The following is a 19,885-nucleotide window of genomic DNA, read 5'->3' as shown; positions in this document are numbered from 1 at the left end:
CCTCATTGATTGTAAAGAAGTGTGCTAGTGCCAGATTACCCATTGTTGATCAACATCATATGTCTAAGTGTACTATCAGATATTAATTTATTATAAAAGTGTGACACATATATATATATATAGTTTAATTTTTCAAATAAACCTTTTAATTTGCAAAACAAACCTACTTCTTGGCTCAGTGGGGTCAGGGGGATTCTAAGAGGGGGGTGTTATACAAGGGTTGTCATCCAGAGTACTGAACTGATTATAAAAATACATCAATAAGGGTTTTCCTCAGCATCCCAGACTAGGCATTGACTGAGCTGTAGTGTTGATTGAATAACGCTTACAGTTTGATGTGCTGCTTTGAGCCAATCACCAGCATTGGGAAACTAGACTGCTTGCTCAGCTTCTTAGGAGTGATCCTTGGACTTGTGGCCATCTTCTTCATCCCTGTACTAGTTTTAAAGCTATATCGATGATACTTGGTATTCTGGCTTCAGTGTTGTCATATGGGGCTAGGTGTACTGAATTGACCACAAGACATATTGGCTCTAACCAGGGAGGGGGAAGGAGGATTTGGAGTTGAAGAAGGTGTTGGAGGTATTAAAGCAGTGTGATACCATGTTCTCTGGTGATGCTCGTCCCCAATCCCATAAGGGTATTCCTTCCCCATGGGATCCTCCCTCGGTGCACTCTCAGCAGCAGGAATATTGTACTGTGGACGCACTGCCTGACCGCGCATGGGAAAGGTCTCCCTCTAAGGGAGAACGGACGACATCCTCAGATTCGTCACGCTATGGACTTTATCACAGTTAGTCCTGTGGGGAATCTTCCACAATGTTACAGGTCTGCAAATGACTTAAGAAGGTACTGGGCTGAAGTGCCACATTTTTCTTGCTCCCTCCCCTTGACTCCTCTTGGTTTCTTAAGTTTTACACTAAAGATTAGAATTCTAGCAATTGCCCCTGATTTCTTAAAGATTTGAATTTAAAAATCACTGTACTGCGTGAGATGTTTTTGGTTACTGACTAACCTTTGCTACATTTGTATTCGTCCCGTTTCTAGGAGTGTATTGAAACCATGGTGGTCTTGTAAGACTATGCTCTGACATTTGGTTGCCCCTCCGGGCATTATTTGGAGGTGATAACCCCTTCATTCCCTGTAGGTGTTACATTGAGTATATGATCTACCTGTGTGGAATCTATTTTACGTAACATAGGCTATTGGGAATACACTGACTGTTTATGCACTGGCATTTGAGGGTCCCGATTACGACTGTGTAAATGCTTTTTACTATTGTGTAGGGGTTTCTTTTTTCTTTCCTATTTATAGGGCTGGCTCCTCAAGGCAGAGCTTTCGTTTGGCTTTAGGATTGGGAAGGGTCTACTCTAGAGTCTTTCACTTTTTTTCAACTACACTGTATTTTTCTTTCTGTGTCCAAAAAAAACCTGACGGTGCTTATTTGAACTCAGTGACTTTTGTGTAACGCTATAATAAAGTGAATATTTTCAATATAGCTGTAGTGTATTTGATCAAGTTGTCTATTGGAACTAAGTGCACCTCAGCATCAGCCTTCCTTCCTCCCTTAAGTGAAGCCTGAGTGCTCTGTCATAGCTACCAGTACGAGTTTGGCCCAACTGTTGGTTGGAAACACGTCTTAACATAAGGATGGATTTTCACTCCCCTCACCAGAGTGCTGTGGATATATCACCCTAGCCATCAGAAAATGTAGGCCCCTCCTGTGGTGGCACACAGTGTCAACTGCATGCATGCATGCCCCTTTTCGTTCTCATTGTGTAATGTAAAGAATGTTTTTGACAAATCATTCACTCTCTTTAGGTGTTCTGCTGCACTTTTGAATACCTTTCAACAAATGTAAAGTAATCATGACCTCTGTTTCAGACTATTGAAAATAACTGTATCCAGGATTTCATGCATCATGGAGTTAATCTTCCACGGAAATCTCCAGTATATCCTAAAGTCAGAGAGGTAATTTATATTCTGTCATTTTCATGTTTTCTAGTTCACATAATGATTGATAAATGCTACATTACAACTAAGAAGGTGTTTGAGAAGGTTTATCACATTGTTACAAGTACAACATGAACAATATGGTTTAAAAATATATTGGTGGGAGAGATGGCAGCACTACTGGTGTGTAGGGTTCTAAGAAGCCAACCTTAGTAGCACATGAGCACCACAACATTCTAACCAAACCCTCACATGGGCATGAGGCTGACGAGTGCGGTTCAGACCAAGATCAGGGGTTTAGTGTAAAGTGTAACTGATTTACAGAAGTGTTTGGCAAGCAATAGATTATCTACACAAGTATAACATACACATTTACCAGCATAGATGCACTTAATCCAAACACTAAAAGTTAAGTACAACTATATTTCAGATGCTTGTGAATCTGCTTAGAATCACATGCTGTGCATATAGTCCGATGTCAGTCAAGGAAGATAGCTTAGGGGCAGCGCGTTTGTCATGGAAGCAAGACAACGCAGGGCAACACAGGTTCAAATCACGATCCCGCGCTTAGAAACAACTTGTTGGTATTAAGCGTGTTATAAAAGAATAATTATAATCTAGTGGTAATCGCAGAGTATTGCATCTTTTTTTTTTTGAAGATCGAAAAGGGACGTCGACATGTGGCATGACTGTAACAGTATCCCTAACGTAACGTGAATTGCAGTGTACCCAACATTCCTCATACGTCGAGGTCCCACCAGATTGTTTTTTTCTACCTAACTAGTCGGTCGCACATAATGCAGAGCTTGTAAGAGTTTTATATTGCTGTTTTGTGTTCCTCAGTGGTTCGCTTGCCTTTGAGGACTACTAGACAGCTGTTAGACGCCTGGTCCTGTCCGCCGATGATCCATCCTGACTGCTCAGTGGCTCTCTTCCATCTGGCGCTGGCACTCCAGCCCGGTCTTTACAGTAGGGAGAGTGTGGCCCGTTCGTACTGTCTTCTCTTTAGAATGCCTTTTCTTCACCCCTTCTCGTTTTTTTTTGGTCTGGATGCCATTTCCCTCTGCTATGGAGTGGACGCCTTTTTAAATTCTGTCCGTATTGCAACAGGAAATTCCCTTGGAAGGACACCCATCGCTGATATATTCAGTGTCTTCCTCATTATCATGACAAGCGTAACTGTAAAGGCTGTAGGCTCTTTGTCCTAAGACCCTGAAGTATAGGCGCACAAAACAGTGGGCGGCCTATGCTATTCAGGCAGAGAGTCACTCCCCACTGGCGCCTCATACGAGCAATTTGTCTGCAGCTGTGGCTCAGATTCGGAGGCCATTGACCTTACTGTGGAGCCCTTGCGCTCCCACGTTTCCGTCCCCGGCCTGCATGCCGCCGGCAATGCTATGCGGCAGTTGCATCCCGGCGACAGGGACAAACACGTATCACCTGCTCTAAAGCACACAAACCCTAAACTTTCCCCGGCGGAACCGTTGAGGAAAGTTTCTAAGCCCACGGGCCCGTCAAAGTCTTCGGTGAGGCCTTCCGAACGTTGCGGTTCGGCACCCTCTGCACACCCGCCTCTGTGACCTATGCATGGCGTTAAATCCAACTCCTCCTCTGTAGCAGACATGTCCACTAAATTTAGGGCCTCCCTTGAGGTGGCTGTATAGTCGAAAGATGCTGGATCGTCAAAAGATGCGGCACCAGTGAAAGATATAGCGCCGAAAGACGCTGTGGCGTCTAAAGACCTGCCGAAATAGGTCCACTTGGCAAACCCTTCCGAAGCTTCGGGAGATGCTTTCCAAAGCTAGTTCGACTGTTCCGTCCCCAGGAAGGCAACTAATTTGCCTGAGGACTATTCTGCAGCCTCTTCTCGTTCTAGAGCGCTGCACAGCCTTTCTCCCACCTGATCCCTCAGACTCCTCTGAATGGACCAGGGACAAGTTTGAGGCTTGTTTGAATGAAATGGATGAGTTCATACATTTCTCGGACCAGTTTGAGACAGTTTTAAAGAGACATAATGATGTTGACCCCTGTCCTGTCCCTCCTAAGTCACAGAGGCTCCACTCCCCGGGTGCTCAATTATCTTCCCTGGAGGAATCCCATCAGGACACCCAGGTGGATGTCTTTCTGGATGACCAAGATCACACTAATATGGAAATGTTCTATGTCCAGGGCTCCGGCCAGGATGGCCAAGATCCTACCTATCGATAAAGACTGGAACCCCACTGATGACCAGGGCAACTGGTCCTTCACCCCACACCCCCCCGCCCCACATGACCCTGACCCAGTGAATATATTTCTTCACTCTCCCCCTGCCTCCCAGACCAGGGACTCACCTATTGACGACCAGATGCTGTTCAGTAACCTTGTTAACAGAGCTGCTGATCACTTTAAGATTACCACACAAGAAGCTGTCCCTGGTTCGGACTTTGTGGAAAAGACTCCGGTCAGCCAAGCTATCCCTTTGTTAAATTCAGTCAAGAAGTGTCTGGCCCCCTCATTGCTCACACCATCGCTCACGTGCAGTTAATCCTTGTGTGGAGAAAATGTTCCGCCCAGCACTTTCAGACCGGCTGTACATCCCGGACTCCTTAGTCGTCACAACTACTCTGAAAAGGGCTTGTCAGAATCTCCTCCTGACAAGGACTGCAAGAAAATGTACAACCTCTGCTGCATTTTCCACCAGGATAACCAATAATAGCACGCTCCTGGCAAGCTACAGTGACGTTCAGTGGGGCCCGATCCACGAGTGCCTTCGAGATGCCCCAGAATCCGTGCGCAGAAGGGCAGCAAGTCAGCCAGAATATTCTTAAAGATACATGGACTCCGCTGAGGCCGCGGGGCATGTCCTTGCCCAGGGAACCCTTCTCAAACTCCATGTCTAGATGAAGAAGTCAGGTTTTAACCCAAAGACCCAGGCCTCCCTGATTAAATAGCCAGTGGAAGCGTCTGAGTCTTTGAAAAATGGCAAGAAAGAGCATGAGACCGTAAAATTTGCTCGATCAGATCTCAGCCGAGCCCTTCGTCCAGCGAGGCAGTTTCAACACCTGCCTGACCTTTCGCAGGCTGTGCCTCTCCCGCTCTTCCCAAGGACAATATGGCTCGGTGGATCCAACAGGCTTCCAGACAAGGCTCCCCCAGTGGGTTACATAATTCTCAACAGAGGATTTCATTGAGGGAAAGGCAGGGGCAAGAACTCTGATTCCAGAGGCGACTCCGCCTCCAAGTGATTCTGTGGTACGGGTCCCTCCTACACTGCCCCAGTCGGGGGATGTCTAACATCTTTTACCCACGCGTGAGAGGGGGGGGGGATCACATCAGATCACTGCAGACTGTCTCCCACGTGTACTGCATAGAGTTCCTCCAGCCGCCCTGCTACCATCCACCGCTAATCAGACTGTCATCAGACCATCTGCACATCCTGTTGGACGAAGTCCAGGTCCTACTGGAAAAGGGCGCTATCGAAGTTGTTCCTCCTCTCCAGGTAAACAAGGGTATTTATACAATATACTTCCGTGAACCCAAAAATGATCGAACCATGTGCCCTGTTTTAGATCTGCGTCCTGCAAACAAATATGTCAAACCTCAGAAGTTCAGGATGACGACTCATCAGGAATCAATCCCACTGCTTTCGGCAGGGGGATTACATGGCCACATTGGACATGAAAGATGCATACTTTCATATTTCAATTTTGCCAGCGCACAGAAAGTACCTCAGGTTGAAGATGGAGGACATGCACTATTGGTTCAAGGTTCTGCCCTTTGGCATTGCCTCAGCCCTGGGGTTGTTTACGAAGGTACTAGCGGTAGTGGCGGCTCACCTGCGCAGGTAGTCCACCCTCGTGTATCTTTACCTCGTCAACTGGCTCATAACCGGAGACTTGTACAGAACATGCCTGGGAAATATCCAGAAGACAGTAGATGATCTATTCAACGTAGGGTTCCCTATCGATGAGAAGTCCAGTCTGGTCACCAGCCAAGTTAAACAGTTTCTGGGGGTCCTAGTTCAGACAGAAGATGGGCTCGTCTTCCCCTCCGACAGGGTTCAAAACATGCTGTTCCAGATCTCTCATGTAGCCCGTCACCGGGTAACCGTCCGTAAAGCCATGCGACTACTGGGGATGATGGCTTTCTGCATCTTTCTAATTCCTCATGCTCGTCTGCGCATGTGCCCTATGCAGGCGTGGCTCTCGAGGCAAAGGTGTCAGGCCAGCGGCCAGTGGGACGTTCAAGTGGTTGTCTTGACAGCCCTCGTTTGGTCTCTGCAGTGGTGGTAGACGGCCCTCGTTCAGTCTCTGCAGTGGTGGTCAAGGGAGAACCTTCTGCAGGGGGAAACATTTACCACTCCCACACTAGAAGCCACTCTCACCAAAGAGGCATCTGTCGGGGTGGGGAGCTCACCTCCTTCAACAGACAGCGCAGGACTTGTGGTCCCCATCACAATCAAATCAATCTGTTGGAACTGCTTGCAGGGTTATAAGCCCTGAAAGCCTTCCAAGCACCTCTTCAGGGAAAGACAGTTCTTGTCCTTGCAGACAGTGCCACAGCCATGTGCTACCTGAACAAACAGGGGGCACTCACTCTCCCAAACTGTCCCAGTTGAGTGGGCACTCAAACACATGTTCCTCCTCTCACAACGGGTTCCAGGGGAACGCAATCTTCTGGCAGATGTGCTGTTTTGCTTTATCTAGGCCACGTGAGGAGACCTCGTACTTGCACTCCCCGGACCCTTGCAAAATCGGTTATTGGACTCGGGTAGGCAAAGAATTACACACAAAACGTTGATTATAGTTCTAATATAAATGGCACGTTATAGGCCTTTTAGTCACTCATAACATACATGAAGAAGAATAAAGACATAGTCAGTTATACATAGACAAAGAAAAAACACATCACTGTTAGGATAGATGCAGAAGACACCTTCATCTCGGCCACTACGACACTGTTAGTCCCACAGCAGGTAGGCAAAGAGATTGCTCATCCTAACGGGATTTGGAGCCGAGCGTCCTCCCTCTAAGCGAGACTGCATCACCCGGGGTCCAAATTCTAGCTGCTTTCCCAAGAGGAAAACCTCTTCTCTTTATGGGGCTCCTTTCGATCCCCGCCCCTCATGGGTTACCATGCTGCCCTCGGCCAAAGAGCAGACAATAGGCCCGAGGCGCAAAAAGAATGGAATATTCCAGCTAGAAGCGGAATAAACCCAGCTTCTCTCCTTGCTTTCGTTCCCATTACCCCTTATCACTGCACCTGCAGAGCGCTCCCTTTCTGGCACGTCCTTCAGTGGACAATACAACTATTCTCCCCGGCTTGGTCATCTGACATAAGAATGTGACCTTGTCTTTGCAGCAGACATACATGTTTACTTGCTGAGCCCACGAAAACGCAGGCTTTCATTGCTGTTTCATTGCGGTAAATGGAAGTAAATATCCAAGATGGACACGCATCGGCGCCATGTTTTCTGGTTCATTTCGCACACGCACTATATGTGCTCAGCAGATACTTCAACCTACCCATAAAGCACAAGTGGCGCTTGCAAGAGGACATTTTGCTCAATGTCTTTGCAGAACAGGGTTTGTCCAGAGATCGACTTGTTTACGACTTTGGAGAATGCCCAATGCCCAGATTATGACTCCAGGCACCCACAGAAGGTCTCCAGAGGGAACGGTTTCTGGATAACGTGGTCCGGGTGATTTGCCTACGCTCGCCCCGATTCCACTTCACAGGTTAGTGCACAAGATGCACCAGGAACAAGTCACAGTGATCTTGGTGGCACCTATGTGGGCACGGCAGCCATGGTTCTTCCATCTCATGGAAATGTCAGTCTCCCCTCCCAGGAAACATGTCGCAAGACATTGGGGGGGACACTGCTTCCGTGCCACCAAACACTCAACTTAGCAGCTTGACCCCTAAAGTCATAGAGTTTGGGCACCACCAACTCCCTCAGAGATGTATGGACATACTCAGGGAGGCACGAAAACCCAACACCAGACATTGCTACTCCAATAAGTGGAAACGCTTTATCTGATTCAATGCTAAGAACGTCCACCCCACTGATGGCTCCATACATAGTCCTTTATCTTACACTCCTATTAGACTCAGGACTTGTTTTTAATTCACTAACGGTCCACCTGGCCGCTCTCTGCGTATACCACAGAGCAAGGTTTCATGGTGGAAAATTCCTGTCATTTAGGCTTTCATGCAAGGGGTAAAAAGACTTCACACCCCCTCTTTCCAACCCAACTCCTGGATGGGACTTGAAGGTTGTCCTCACATTGTTAATGGGACCTCCTTTTGAGCCCATGCACAAGGCTAGCCTTAAAGCACTCACCTGCCTTCTTAGTGGCCATCACCTCGATAATGAGAGTTGGTGAACTGCAGTCACTTTCAGTTAAAGACCCATTTGTATCTATTCACAAATAAAAGGTGGTTTTGCACCTAAATTCAAAGTTCCATGTGAATCAATCGAACTTCCCACTTTCTTTTAAAACCCCACTAACTTGGCTGAAAGAAGCCTCCATGCGCTGACGTGAGGAGGGCAGTAATATACTTACTTGAAAAGACTAAACCACTGAGAAAGACAAACCAATTCTTTGTCTCTGTGGCAGCTGGTAGAGCAGGGAACCCGGTCTCTAAATCAGCTATTTTCAGATGCATTGCAAATTGTATCACACTGTATTACTCTCTTGCCAAGAGAAGTCTACCCTTTATACACAGAGCTCACTCTTCTTGGGGTACAGGCGCTACCATAGCATTCATTGCAAATGTTCCTCTAGATTCCATTTGCAATGCAGCAAACTCGAGTTCTGTTCATACCTTCACCAAACACTACTGCTTAGACGCACACTCTACGTCGGATTCTCAGGTGGGACAAGGAGTGCTAAGACATCTTTGCTACTGTACCTTCACACATCACACCACCATCTCTTGGTACTGCTTGCTAGTCTATGCACAGCATGTGATTCTTAGCAGATTCACAAGCTTCAAAAGGCATGTATTACTCACCGTAATCGTATTTCTGATTGTATCGGCTTAGATTCACATGCTCCCACCATTCCTTCTCTCTTGGAGTAGAAGGAACATAGACATCTTACACCTTCTCTCTTATGTACTCACTCACTCATTCTGAAAGGCTCCCTCACGGCAGAAGAAAAACTCTGGTGGGACCTCTACGCGTGAGGTATTTTGGGTACACTACTCGTCACGCTATGGATAGTGTTGATCACGCCCATGTCGACATCCCTTTTTGATCTCTGAAAAATAGATGCAATACTCCGCGATTACGACTAGATGTCAGATTATATGCACAGCATGTGAATCTCTAAGCAGATTCAATCATCAGAAATAAGATTACGGTGAGTAATGTATTTCTTACACATACAACTATGGTTGTGTAGGCAGTTGGAACACGTGCTTTAGAATATACATAGTTCTCCAGCGTGGGGTCTGGCATGGATTCACATGCTCATGAATATTCCCCGTTGTCAGGCCAGGAATCCTCGGTAAAGAAAAAATCAGTATCAGTTTCGTTTCTGATCTGTCTTTCTCAGTAGTAACCAATCACTGGTCTCTGGGTCATACTGCCCCCAGCCAATGACTGCCCTCTCCCTAAGCCCCGCCTCTGGCAGCCATCTTCAGATTTTTACCGCACGCTCAAGTGTTGGGAGTCCTTGTGTTTAGCTCTCGAGCTTTTCCTGTGTTTTCGCACTTTTTCAAAGAGAATTTCTCATTTTTCGGTCAAATAGAGCCTGAAGCTTCACCGTCTCTACATCCGATTAACGGGGATCTGTGTCAGATCTTTCTACGCCCCTCAAGGGTGAAGATTTCGTTGAGTTACGCTTCTTGGAGGATTCCAGAGGTTTCTGCGGCCTACCCGAACATGGCCCAGGAGAAAGGAAGCTCGACGCCTGGAAAGCTGTTCAGGGTTTGCCCTGGATGCCAGCTGCAGAATATGTTAAAGGAGGACGAGCACTCGAAATGTCTCTACTGCCTTCATGAGGATAAAACGCACGTGGAGAAGGACTGTGCGTTTTGCAGGAACATGTCGGAACGGACCATCAAGGACCGACACCTTTGTCTCTCCAACTGGCTGGAAGGAAAAAGCCCGTCGGGTTAGAAGAAGAAGTCCGCGCGGTGGTCTAAGTCCTGTGAGGGCGCCCCGGCGACGGGGGCCCAACAGAAGGCAAAGCACCGTGAGTCCGCGGGCACCGGGAGCGCCGAACGGTCGGGCTCTTGGGCTGCCAGGCAGGGCCCGCCTTCCCTGGCACCATCAACCACGAGCCAGCGCTCTGGTTCGGGGAAGAGGAAATCCGAGAACCCGGGTAAGCTTCTGGAGAGGCCCCGGTCGATCTCGAAGGATTCAGCCGAGGGGGGGGCGGTGACCCTCCCCCCAAGGTGAAGGCCTCAAGCACGCCCAAGGTGGTGAAGGCCTTGAATCACCCGGCCAAGGTCTCTATCGAGGAAGTCGCGGCGGCCCTGGCGCAGCCTGTGGAGGGTACACCAGTGGAGGCGACCTCAGGGCCCAGTCTCCCTGCCTCCGCGGAGGGAAGCCACTTTCAGACCCATCGAAAAGACCCCCCTGAAGACCCCAGCGGAAAGAGGGGTGGGGCGGTGGCCATTGTGGACACGGACACAGCATCCGAGGAGGAGCTGGTAGAAGTCTTAGAGGGCCTCGACGAGGGCGTCGAAGAGGCCCTTCCCCATGGCAGGGATCCTGACGAAGGTGACGACGAGAATGACAGTGGCACCGGCGAGGGTCCTAGTCACCCGTCGCTTCCGGAGCCGCAGGATAACTCGGCGGCCATTTTGTTGGCAATACAATCCTTCTGTTCGGAGATAAGGATGAGATTGGCCTTACCACCGACGGAGGATCCGGAACCAGGCTCGACAGAGGAGCCAGAGCCGGACCCAGGCCCGGCGGGAAGCCCCCCCGAACAAGAGAAGACGGATCCATCCAGCCCCACCTTTTCAGCCCCCGCGGCCTGCTCAGCCTTTACCCCTGTCCCCCGTCCCTGGGGATGACACTGGAACGGACACGGCCACTCCGGGTACCGATGACGGCGGTGATGACGGGACGGAGCTCCCATCGCAAGCCCGGGCCTCCCCGCCCGACAGGATCGGATCCTTCCATGCAATGATCGCCAGGGCATCCAAGCTTTTTCAGCTCTGCTCCGAAGAGAAGGAAGGTTTCCTTTACCAACGACACGAGGCCAAGAGGAAGACAGTCCTCGCCGTGCCTCTACTAGATGACATCTGGGACGAGGGGCTCACCCTTCTCAAGAAGCGGTCTACGACGCCTGCCAAGAGGGATCGGTACGAGGAGAAGTACCGGGTCCCTGATGCAGCCCCTTTGTGCCTTAGGGCATAACCGACCCCTGACTCGGTCGTCACAGCGGCGGCCAAGAAGAAAGCGGGGGGGGGGGGGCATCGGCCTCAAAGTCAATTTCCCCGCCGGACGGCGAAGGAAAGAAGCTGGACGCAATGGGACGACGAGTTATCTCGTCGGCGGCAACAACGATTAAGGCGGCCAACGCCCTCATGATCGTGGCCCGCTACGACAGGGAGTTATGGTACAAGATCGCCCCCCTGTTGGACTTCCTACCGGATGATAAGAGGGCCGAGGCCCTGGAGATCTTGCAAGAAGGCGAAGTGGCGTCGGACCACGCCATTACGGTGGCAACGGACGTTGCCGACACCGGTTTCCGCCAGCTAGGCAACAGCGTTTGCCTTAGACGACAAGGGTGGCTCAAGGTGACGGATTTCCGCCAGGACGTACAAGCCAAGGTTTTGTACATGTCGTTCAACAGGAACAATCTACTTGGGAAAACAGTGGATGAGTCCCTCCAAGCCATCAAGGCGGACACGGAGACAGCTAAGGCCCTAGGCGTTCTCTGGCAACGAAGGCCGTCCTTTCGGAGCACCGGAGGCAAGCAGGGTGCTTCCAAGGGATTCGACGGTGGCTCCTCTACGTACCGCCAAGCGGCCCGCTCCTCGTTGCAGGAAGCATATACAGGACGAGGCAAGTTGAGTGGGCACCGCCGTCGTCGGCAGGGAGGCAAAGGCGGCAAGGCGTCCTCCAAGCATGATTGAACCGACAGCAGTGTCAGGCCCCTACCGAAGCACCCCGGTGGGAGGCCAGCTGGCGAAGTTCATCAGCGTGTGGGAGTCCATCTCCACTGACCGTTGGGTGCTGGACGCCCTGGCCCAGGGGCACGCCCTCGAATTTCTAAAAAAGTGCCCCCGCATTCCAACCGTGGCCAGGAAGGAAAATCGCGTCCCTCAACTGCTATTGGAGGTAAGGGCGATTCTCAAAAAAAGGTGCCATCAAGCTTGTCCCGAAGAGGCTCCGGGGCTCCGGAGTATACTCAAGGCACTTCCTCGTGAAAAAGAAGACAGGAGGATGGCGCCCCATCCTGGACCTGCGACGACTGAACAAGTACATCAAGGCACAGAAGTTCCGGATGGTCACCCTCCAGCACGTGCTGGGACAGTTGGAGGAGGGCGATTTCCTGTCATCGTTGGATTTGGACGATGCGTACTTCCACATCCCCATTCTGAAAGGACACAGAAAATTCCTCAGGTTCGTGGTCCAAGGACGGCACTACCAGTTCAAGGTCCTCCCGTTCGGATTGAAGTCGGCACTCAGGGTGTTCACCAAGTGCCTCGCACCGGTAGCGGCGCGGCTGCAGGGGATCCACGTCTACCCCCACCTGGACGACTGGCTCATCCGAGCAAGGACAAGGGAGCTCACCGTAGATCACACAGCGAAGACCGCCCAGCTGCTCACGGACCTGGGATTCTCCATCAACTTTCCCAAATCCCACCTGGTCCCGTCGCAAGTCGCACTGTTTCTGGGAGCCAAGCTCGACACAGTGGCGCGTCTGGCCTCGCCTTCGGAGGAAAGGACGAAGGCCATCCTGGGCAAGGTGCAGCGTCTGCTGGCCACTGACGTGGCCAGGTTGAGGTCTATCAAGTCCCTCCTCGGGATGATGTCCTCCTGCATATATCTCGTGCGCCTGTGCAGGCTTCGGATGCGCCCGCTGCAAGAGTTCCTCGACGCCCGCTGGATCCAAGCGGCAGGCAGCTTCGAGGACAGGATCCCTCTCAACGAGACCTTCCGCCGAGCGATCCGGTGGTGGGGCACCCGCGCTCATCTATCGGCGGGCACAGACTTTCAGACCCCATCCCACCAGGTAACGGTGACGACAGATGCCTCCCTGGAATGGTGGGGAGCCACAGCAGAGAACTTCACACGAGAGGCCTTTGGCTCCCGGAGGAGAGGACACTCCACATCAACATCCTGGAGCTCCGTGCAGTGTTCTGGGCCCTCAGGTCCTTTCTCCTGCCCCTCAAGGGCAAGGTGGTGAGAATCTTCACCGACAACACCACCACGATGTTCTACATCCGGAAACAGGGAGGAACCAGATCCCCAGCCCTCTCCAAGGAAGTCCAGGATCTGTGGCATTGGGCCGTCGCCCAAGGGATGTTTCTGGCGCCCTTTCATCTGGCAGGGATAAAAAACACCATCGCCGACTCACTCAGCAGGGAGCTGCGCTCGTGCCACCAGTGGGAACTGCGTCAGGATCAAGTCGATCGACTTTTCCGACGATGGGGAAAACCGCAGATCGACCTGTTCGCGACAGCGACGAACTCCAAGTGCCAGAGGTTCGCCGGCAGGTTTCCCCAGCTGAGGAGCATGGGCGATGCTTTCTCGTTCCCCTGGGACGGCCTGTTCCTATATGCGTTCCCTCCGTTGCCGTTGCTGCTCCGACTCGTCAACCAGCTCAAGAGGTCCCGGTGCAGGATGATCCTCGTCGCACCGGCGGGGCCGACGCAGATCTGGTTCCCGGACCTTCTGAACTTGTCAGCGTCCCCACCAGTCAAGCTGCCGACGGACGCGTCTTCTCTCCAGAGAAGGAGGCACCATACTTCATCACGACCCGGAGTCGCTGAACTTGCAGGCCTGGCTCCTGCAGCACTAGAGTTTGGAGGGTACGATATCCCGGCTGACTGCAAAGAGGTCCTTGCAAAGGCCAGGGCGTCCTCAACTCTCGTGCTACGGACATAAATGGAAGAGGTTTTCTGTCTGTTGCCGTGCACAGAAGACTAACCCTCTACGGATTTCGGCTCCTCAAGTGCTGCCGTACCTACTGTTGCTGGCCAAGGCTGGACTGGCTCACGCCTCCATCAAGATACATCTGGCTGTGATCTCCCGATACACCAGAACCACAGGGCGGGCGTCCTTGTGGTCCCATCGCCTGGTGAAGGAATTTATGAAGGGACTGTTCCGATCATTCCCGGCGGTGAAGGCCCCTGCCCCGGCGTGGGAACTTAACGTGGTGCTGGCCAGGCTCATGGGGGCGCCATTCGAGCCCCTGCATTCAGCACCGTTGAAGTTCCTGTTGTGGAAGACTGCGTTTCTTGTGGCCATCACCTCCACACGGCGAGTGGGAGAGATCCAGGCCCTATCCTGCAAGCCTCCATACTTGACTTTTCACGACACGAGGGTGGTGCTGAGGACGCACCCCTCTTTTATGCCCAAGGTGCCGTCGGACTTCCACCTCAACAAGCCCTTGGTGTTACCTGTTTTCTTCCCGTCGCCTTTGTCACCGTCCGAGAGGACTCCGCACTCGCTGGATGTGGCTAGAGCGCTGAAGTTCTACGTGGACCGCACGAAGAGTTTTCGGAAGACATCACAGCTATTTGTGAACTTTGGACCTGTGAACCAAGGGAAGGCTCTCTCGAAGGCTTTCATTTCCAGATGGCTCTCCGGCTGCATCATGCAGTGTCATCGTTTGGCAAACCGACCGTTGCCTGGCCGACCGAGAGCCCATTCGACCAGAGCTATTGCTGCTACCACGGCGTTCTTGTCTGGTGTGCCCCTGCTGGACAAATGCAGGGCGGCTACGTGGAGGTCGACGCACACCTTCACGATATTATACTGCGTCGACCGGGATTCCAGGGAGGAGTCCAGGGTCGGCCAAGCGGTGCTGCGCAACCTGTTCGCGTAAGATGAGCTCGGCGAGGAGGTAAGAATTGCTTAATGTTGAGTTTTGATGTAATGCTTAATGTTGTGCCTTTTCCACCTCCCGTTGGTTGTGCATGTGTGTACTGCTATGTATTCTTATATTCATGAGCATGTGAATCCATGCTGGAGAACAACAGTTACAGGTAAGTAACTTGTTCCTTAAAGGTAAGGTCCCGGGAGGATAGCTCAGGGGCAACGTGTTCGGCTTGGAAGCAAGACGACACAGAGCAACACAGGTTCGATCCCCGGGTCTGCGCTTAGAATCATCTGGGTATTAAGCGTGTTATAAATAACCCATCATATCATATATCATTACAATTTAACCTAAAGTGGTGGCAGGGTGATTCTTACATATGTTTTCCCAGGCACATTTTTTTAGGCAATAGCAGTCCACAGCAAAGAGTCCAGTCGCTAAATAAGAATACATATCTTGTTAGGGAGAATTCTCTGATGAGGCTAATTTCCCAAACCTAGTGAGTCCCCCAGCAGCTTTGCTTTGGATTTTTTTTTCTTTTTCTCCTGCTAAGAGTGAGACTCTTTTACTCCCACTCTTAGACATGATTTGCGGTATGTCCTTGACTTGTTATGTGCTTATGGGCAATGGGGTTTCTTTTTTACTCCATAGGGTATCATCTGTTTTTCTGTATGTGTGGTACACAGCACCCTCAGTGCAGTACAACAGGGGTGTCACAGTGACCCCCCAAACATAGACTCCATACCCTGGGACTGACTACTGTCTCCCAGGGCATGTAAAGTCACCATTGGCTTTACTAGTCCAAAATTGTGAACAGAACCAGTACAAACCATCATATTGTGGAAGTACTGTTAAGGGGTAATTCAATTGCCCCTGGGTCTGTTTTCGAGGGGGCACTGTCCCGTCCCCCCTCGTCGAGTTTCTGGCTGGTGGAAGTGGTTACCACGCCAAATATTGCTCCGGAATATTCTCTATGGGATTTTCCCATTGATTTTAAACGCACCACTTTTTGGTGCAATGTTAAAGATACCGCCGGTTTATTTATTTAATATTAAATCCCCGGTTGGGTCTTTTTGCCAGAACTCGATTCTAAAATGGCGTTTGTGTCTGTCTCTGTAACTCTGACCAAGGGCGAGCCCTTTGTTCCACTATTTTGGCGGGCTTCTCCACAGAAGCCCTCCAAAGGGTGCCACTCTGTCTGGGTTCCACAGGAAGGGTGGAGGGGGGGAATTGGCACCCTTGACTGCGTTGCCATAGCAACCCAAGTCGCACTCTACTCTGATTGGCCCAGTGGTGAGCCACCTGGCTCACAATTTAGCATGTGTGATTGACAGCGAGGCTGATGAACGGGGGTTTTTCTGCATAAAAGCAGGGCCTTTGGGACTGGAACTTCGGAAGTCGCCACAGGACCAAAGAATCCGAAGAGGGAAGAAGCTGAGCCACCTGCAACCGACGACACCCCCGGTGAAGCCCTGCTGCAACGAACTCGCCACTTTTCCAACGACAAGAGAAGATCTTCTGCTGGAGAGTCTTCTCCCTTTTAGCTGGTAGGACCAACCAGTTCGCCCTTTTTCGCTTCCAAAGACGTCACTTGGTTGAATCGCCCGTGCCAAGCACCCCGGCAGCCGGATAGCCAAGCTCACCACTTTTGACTGCGTATAAAAGGACCGCACCTTTTAATCGCGAACTCCGCGGCTGGTTTCATCCCTGTGCAGTGCAACGCCTCCACGTTTCCTCCTCGACGAGATCTTCTCTTCCCCCTGGTCACAACCACAAACCTCAACCGCTGCCAGGAACAACTGCCCCCGCTGGAGCTTCCTTTCTCTTTAAGGTACTGTGTCCTGCCTGACCTCCCTTTCTAAAGATTGCTAAAGGTGACCCTTAAATCCTTGGCTTCTAAACTGGGTTGGCTCCAGGCCTTCTAACTATATCTTTTGACTCACCCCAACCTCTTTTGAACACTCTGCAAAGACTTTCAGTGCACTTTAAACCGTGTGATCCTTGGCACATTTCGCTTGGCTCCATTTAAAGTGGGCCAGGCCTATGAACTTTGGCTCTACAGTATAACCTGCCTTTCTCCCCTTGCTCTGAACTCTTAAAAGTGTTGGGAACGGTTTTATTTTATGCTCTGCCTTTTCTCTCCCTTTTTAACCTAAACTATTGGAGTGCCATCTAGGTTAAGCGCTCACTTCTGTCTTACCAAATAGTTGTGCTTTAACCCTGACTTGTCTGATAGTTATCAAGGGAGGTGTATATACTTACCTGACTGTGTTTTAGATTACATTTCATTGAGCGTGCTAGTGTATTGCCTAAAGTGTGTTTTAAATAATTATATACTTTTTATACAAAGCTCTGGTCAGTGTTTGTTTGCTCTACTGTGTTTGACCCTATTGTGTATACTCTGCATACTGCCCTACTCTTCTTGTGAGAAGTCTGACTGCTCAGCCACAGCTACCAGGTAAATCTGGGTGGTGCAGACTGCTACCAATTGGGTTTACTGTTGCTCCTGTAGTCTTAATCTTTTTGCAGTGTTCCTCAAGGGAACTGCACAGGATTCTGCCCAACATATCTCACCATGTTTGAGGTCAGGGACCAGGTTTCGGCTACTTTGGGGGAGTTTCACAGTTATTCAAAGTTTCCCCCCTAGAAAATAGGCTCATTGCAGTATTTGGTACTTTAGTCAGTAACGCAGTATGTTATGATTTTTAAAGTGGGTTTTTCTGCACAGGAAAGAGGCCCCTACCAATCCTAGTCAAGAGGAATCATTGAGAGGAACCTAGGCGCAGGTTCCACTACCATAGTCCAGACAAGGGCAGAGAAGCAAATGGGGAGCAGAGGACGTCAAAACAGGCATGCAAACCAGCCCCTCATACCTTGATCAGAATGAATGACGACACTAGGTAAGCCAGGACTGTTGTGGATAACTACTTTCACTACAGGTTTTGGTGTTTGAGGTCCAGGGGTCTTGGGTGCAAAGTGTTTTTTGGATGACAACTTAGACAGCTGATCCATCAATTGGCCATTCCGGTGTCCTCTATCGGCGACCTACTGGTTCTGAATATTATTACCGGGCTGCACTCGGAAATAGGACAAAGAATAACTTATCTTTGCACTCCCATGTTAAGATATATGATATGGCATTTATAACATGCCTATACACTAGTGTTTCAAGGCGTGACGAGGCAAGGGGGGGGCGACAGAGGGAAGACAGAGACAGCGATCTTACTAGGCCAGGTGATATTGAGATCGTGCAAGTGCAGGGGAGGCAGGGAGGGGAGGGAAGTGGGAGGGGGCAGTGCAGTACATGGGTTAGACAGTAAAAAAATAAATAGAATAAATAAATGCAATAAGTAAAAAGGGCAGCCAGCTGGTGGCAAGTGTAAGGTTAAGTGCAGACATCACGTGTCAAGTGCTGGTAGGGAACTGTAGGGATACAGAATACTGTCCCCAAGTGCAGGGGTTGGCAGGGAGGCAGTGCAGGGGTGCCACTGGTGGGCGGGGGACCTGGGCCCGAGATCAGATGATGGCCAGGTGACCAGTGCAGTTTCAGTTTCAGCCAGGAGTTCAGCAGGGGAGAGGAGGAGAGGAAGCAGAAGCAAAGAGGAAGGTTTTGAGGTGCTTCCGGAACCGGAGGTGGTGCTCCTCAAGTTTTAGGGAGGCAGGGAGGCTGTTCCAGAGGGTAGACCCCAGCAGAAGGAGATCTACCACCAATTTTTTGCTTAGAGAAGTGACTGACCCCGAGGGAGGTGGAGGCGGACGAGCGAAAAACTTGAGGGAAGATATTTAGGAAGAGAGTTGAAGGTATTGACGCCCCAGGCCCCAGAAGGCCTTATAAACAATGCAGAGGGGTTTGAACGTTATCCTCACAGCCACTGGGAGCCAGTGCAGAGATTTCAGTCCTGGAGAGATACGATCTCTGGGCTTGAGACAAAGTACAAGTCTTGCAGTCCTGTTTTGAATGAGTTGCAGAGGGCGGAGAGTAGAGGCAGACATATTTAGAAAGAAGCTGTTGCAGTAGTCCTGCCTATAGAGAACCAGAGCTCTGGATACAGTGAGCTTCTGGGGAAGGAGAGGAATAGAAGAATACCTCTGAGGAGGTGCAGCTGGTAGTGTGACTTCTTAAAGACGTCAGAGAGTTATGTCATCCGCATAGCACTGAAAGTTGGGGCAGAGAGCGGCAATGCCGTGGGCAAGAAGTGCCTGGTATTGGTTGAACAGCCAGGGCGAGAAGTTAGACCACTGGGGAACACCACAGGTAGAGATGGAGGAGAGGACTGACCCAGGTTGGACCTGGGAGTGTCGATCGGAGCGGAAAGAGGTCAGCCAGTCCAGGGCCTGATTGGTGATGCCCAGGTTATCACGGGGACTGTTGAGCAGGATGGCATGGTTGACCATGCCAAAAGCAGAAGAGAGATCAAGTAAGATGAGGACACAGGGGGTGTTGGAATCGTGGTTGGAGAGCAGGTCTTCACAGATGTTCAGGAGAGCAGTTCGCGTGCTTCAGGCAGCTCTGAAGCCAGACTGATGATGATGGAGACAACCAACAGATTCAGTGTGAAGATTAAGCTGGGAGATGGCCATCTTTTCCTGGAGTTTTCCCAGGAAAGGAGTGATGGATATTGGGCGATATTTAGCCAGGCAGGACTGGTCGCAGAGGGTTTCTTAAGAAGAGGGTGCACAAAGGAGTGCTTCACTTCAGGGGGGGAAGGGGAAGACCCCAGTGGCGAAGGAGTGGTTGCAGAAGTCAGCCAGAGCAGGGGCCACAGTGTCAATGTGGTCCTTGATGGTTTTGGAGGAACAGGGGTGAACCTGTTTTGACGAGATTTTCATAGATTGGACTTGTCTAGAAACCTTGTATGGGGACAACAGGGGAAAGGCAGAGAAAGAGGGAGTAGAGGTGGCTGACGAAGGGCCAGAGGAAGAGCAGGGAGTAGAGT

At 50.7% G+C, this 19,885-nt stretch overlaps 1 protein-coding gene across 1 annotated transcript in view; it reads left to right on the top strand.

The window, feature by feature from the left end:
* The window catches only part of NCAPG2 (non-SMC condensin II complex subunit G2), a 1,155,695-nt gene that overhangs the window by 434,872 nt on the left and 700,938 nt on the right, over positions 1-19,885 (top strand). The window contains exon 9 of the mRNA XM_069647980.1: positions 1,885-1,971. Within this exon, the coding sequence (XP_069504081.1) occupies positions 1,885-1,971 (87 nt within the window). The remainder of the gene's footprint in view (positions 1-1,884; positions 1,972-19,885) is intronic.

Source organism: Ambystoma mexicanum, chromosome 2q (assembly GCF_040938575.1).
Source record: "Ambystoma mexicanum isolate Mex_15411 chromosome 2q, UKY_AmexF1_1, whole genome shotgun sequence".
NCBI lineage: Eukaryota > Metazoa > Chordata > Amphibia > Caudata > Ambystomatidae > Ambystoma > Ambystoma mexicanum.
This window is presented reverse-complemented; position numbering and strand designations above follow the sequence as displayed.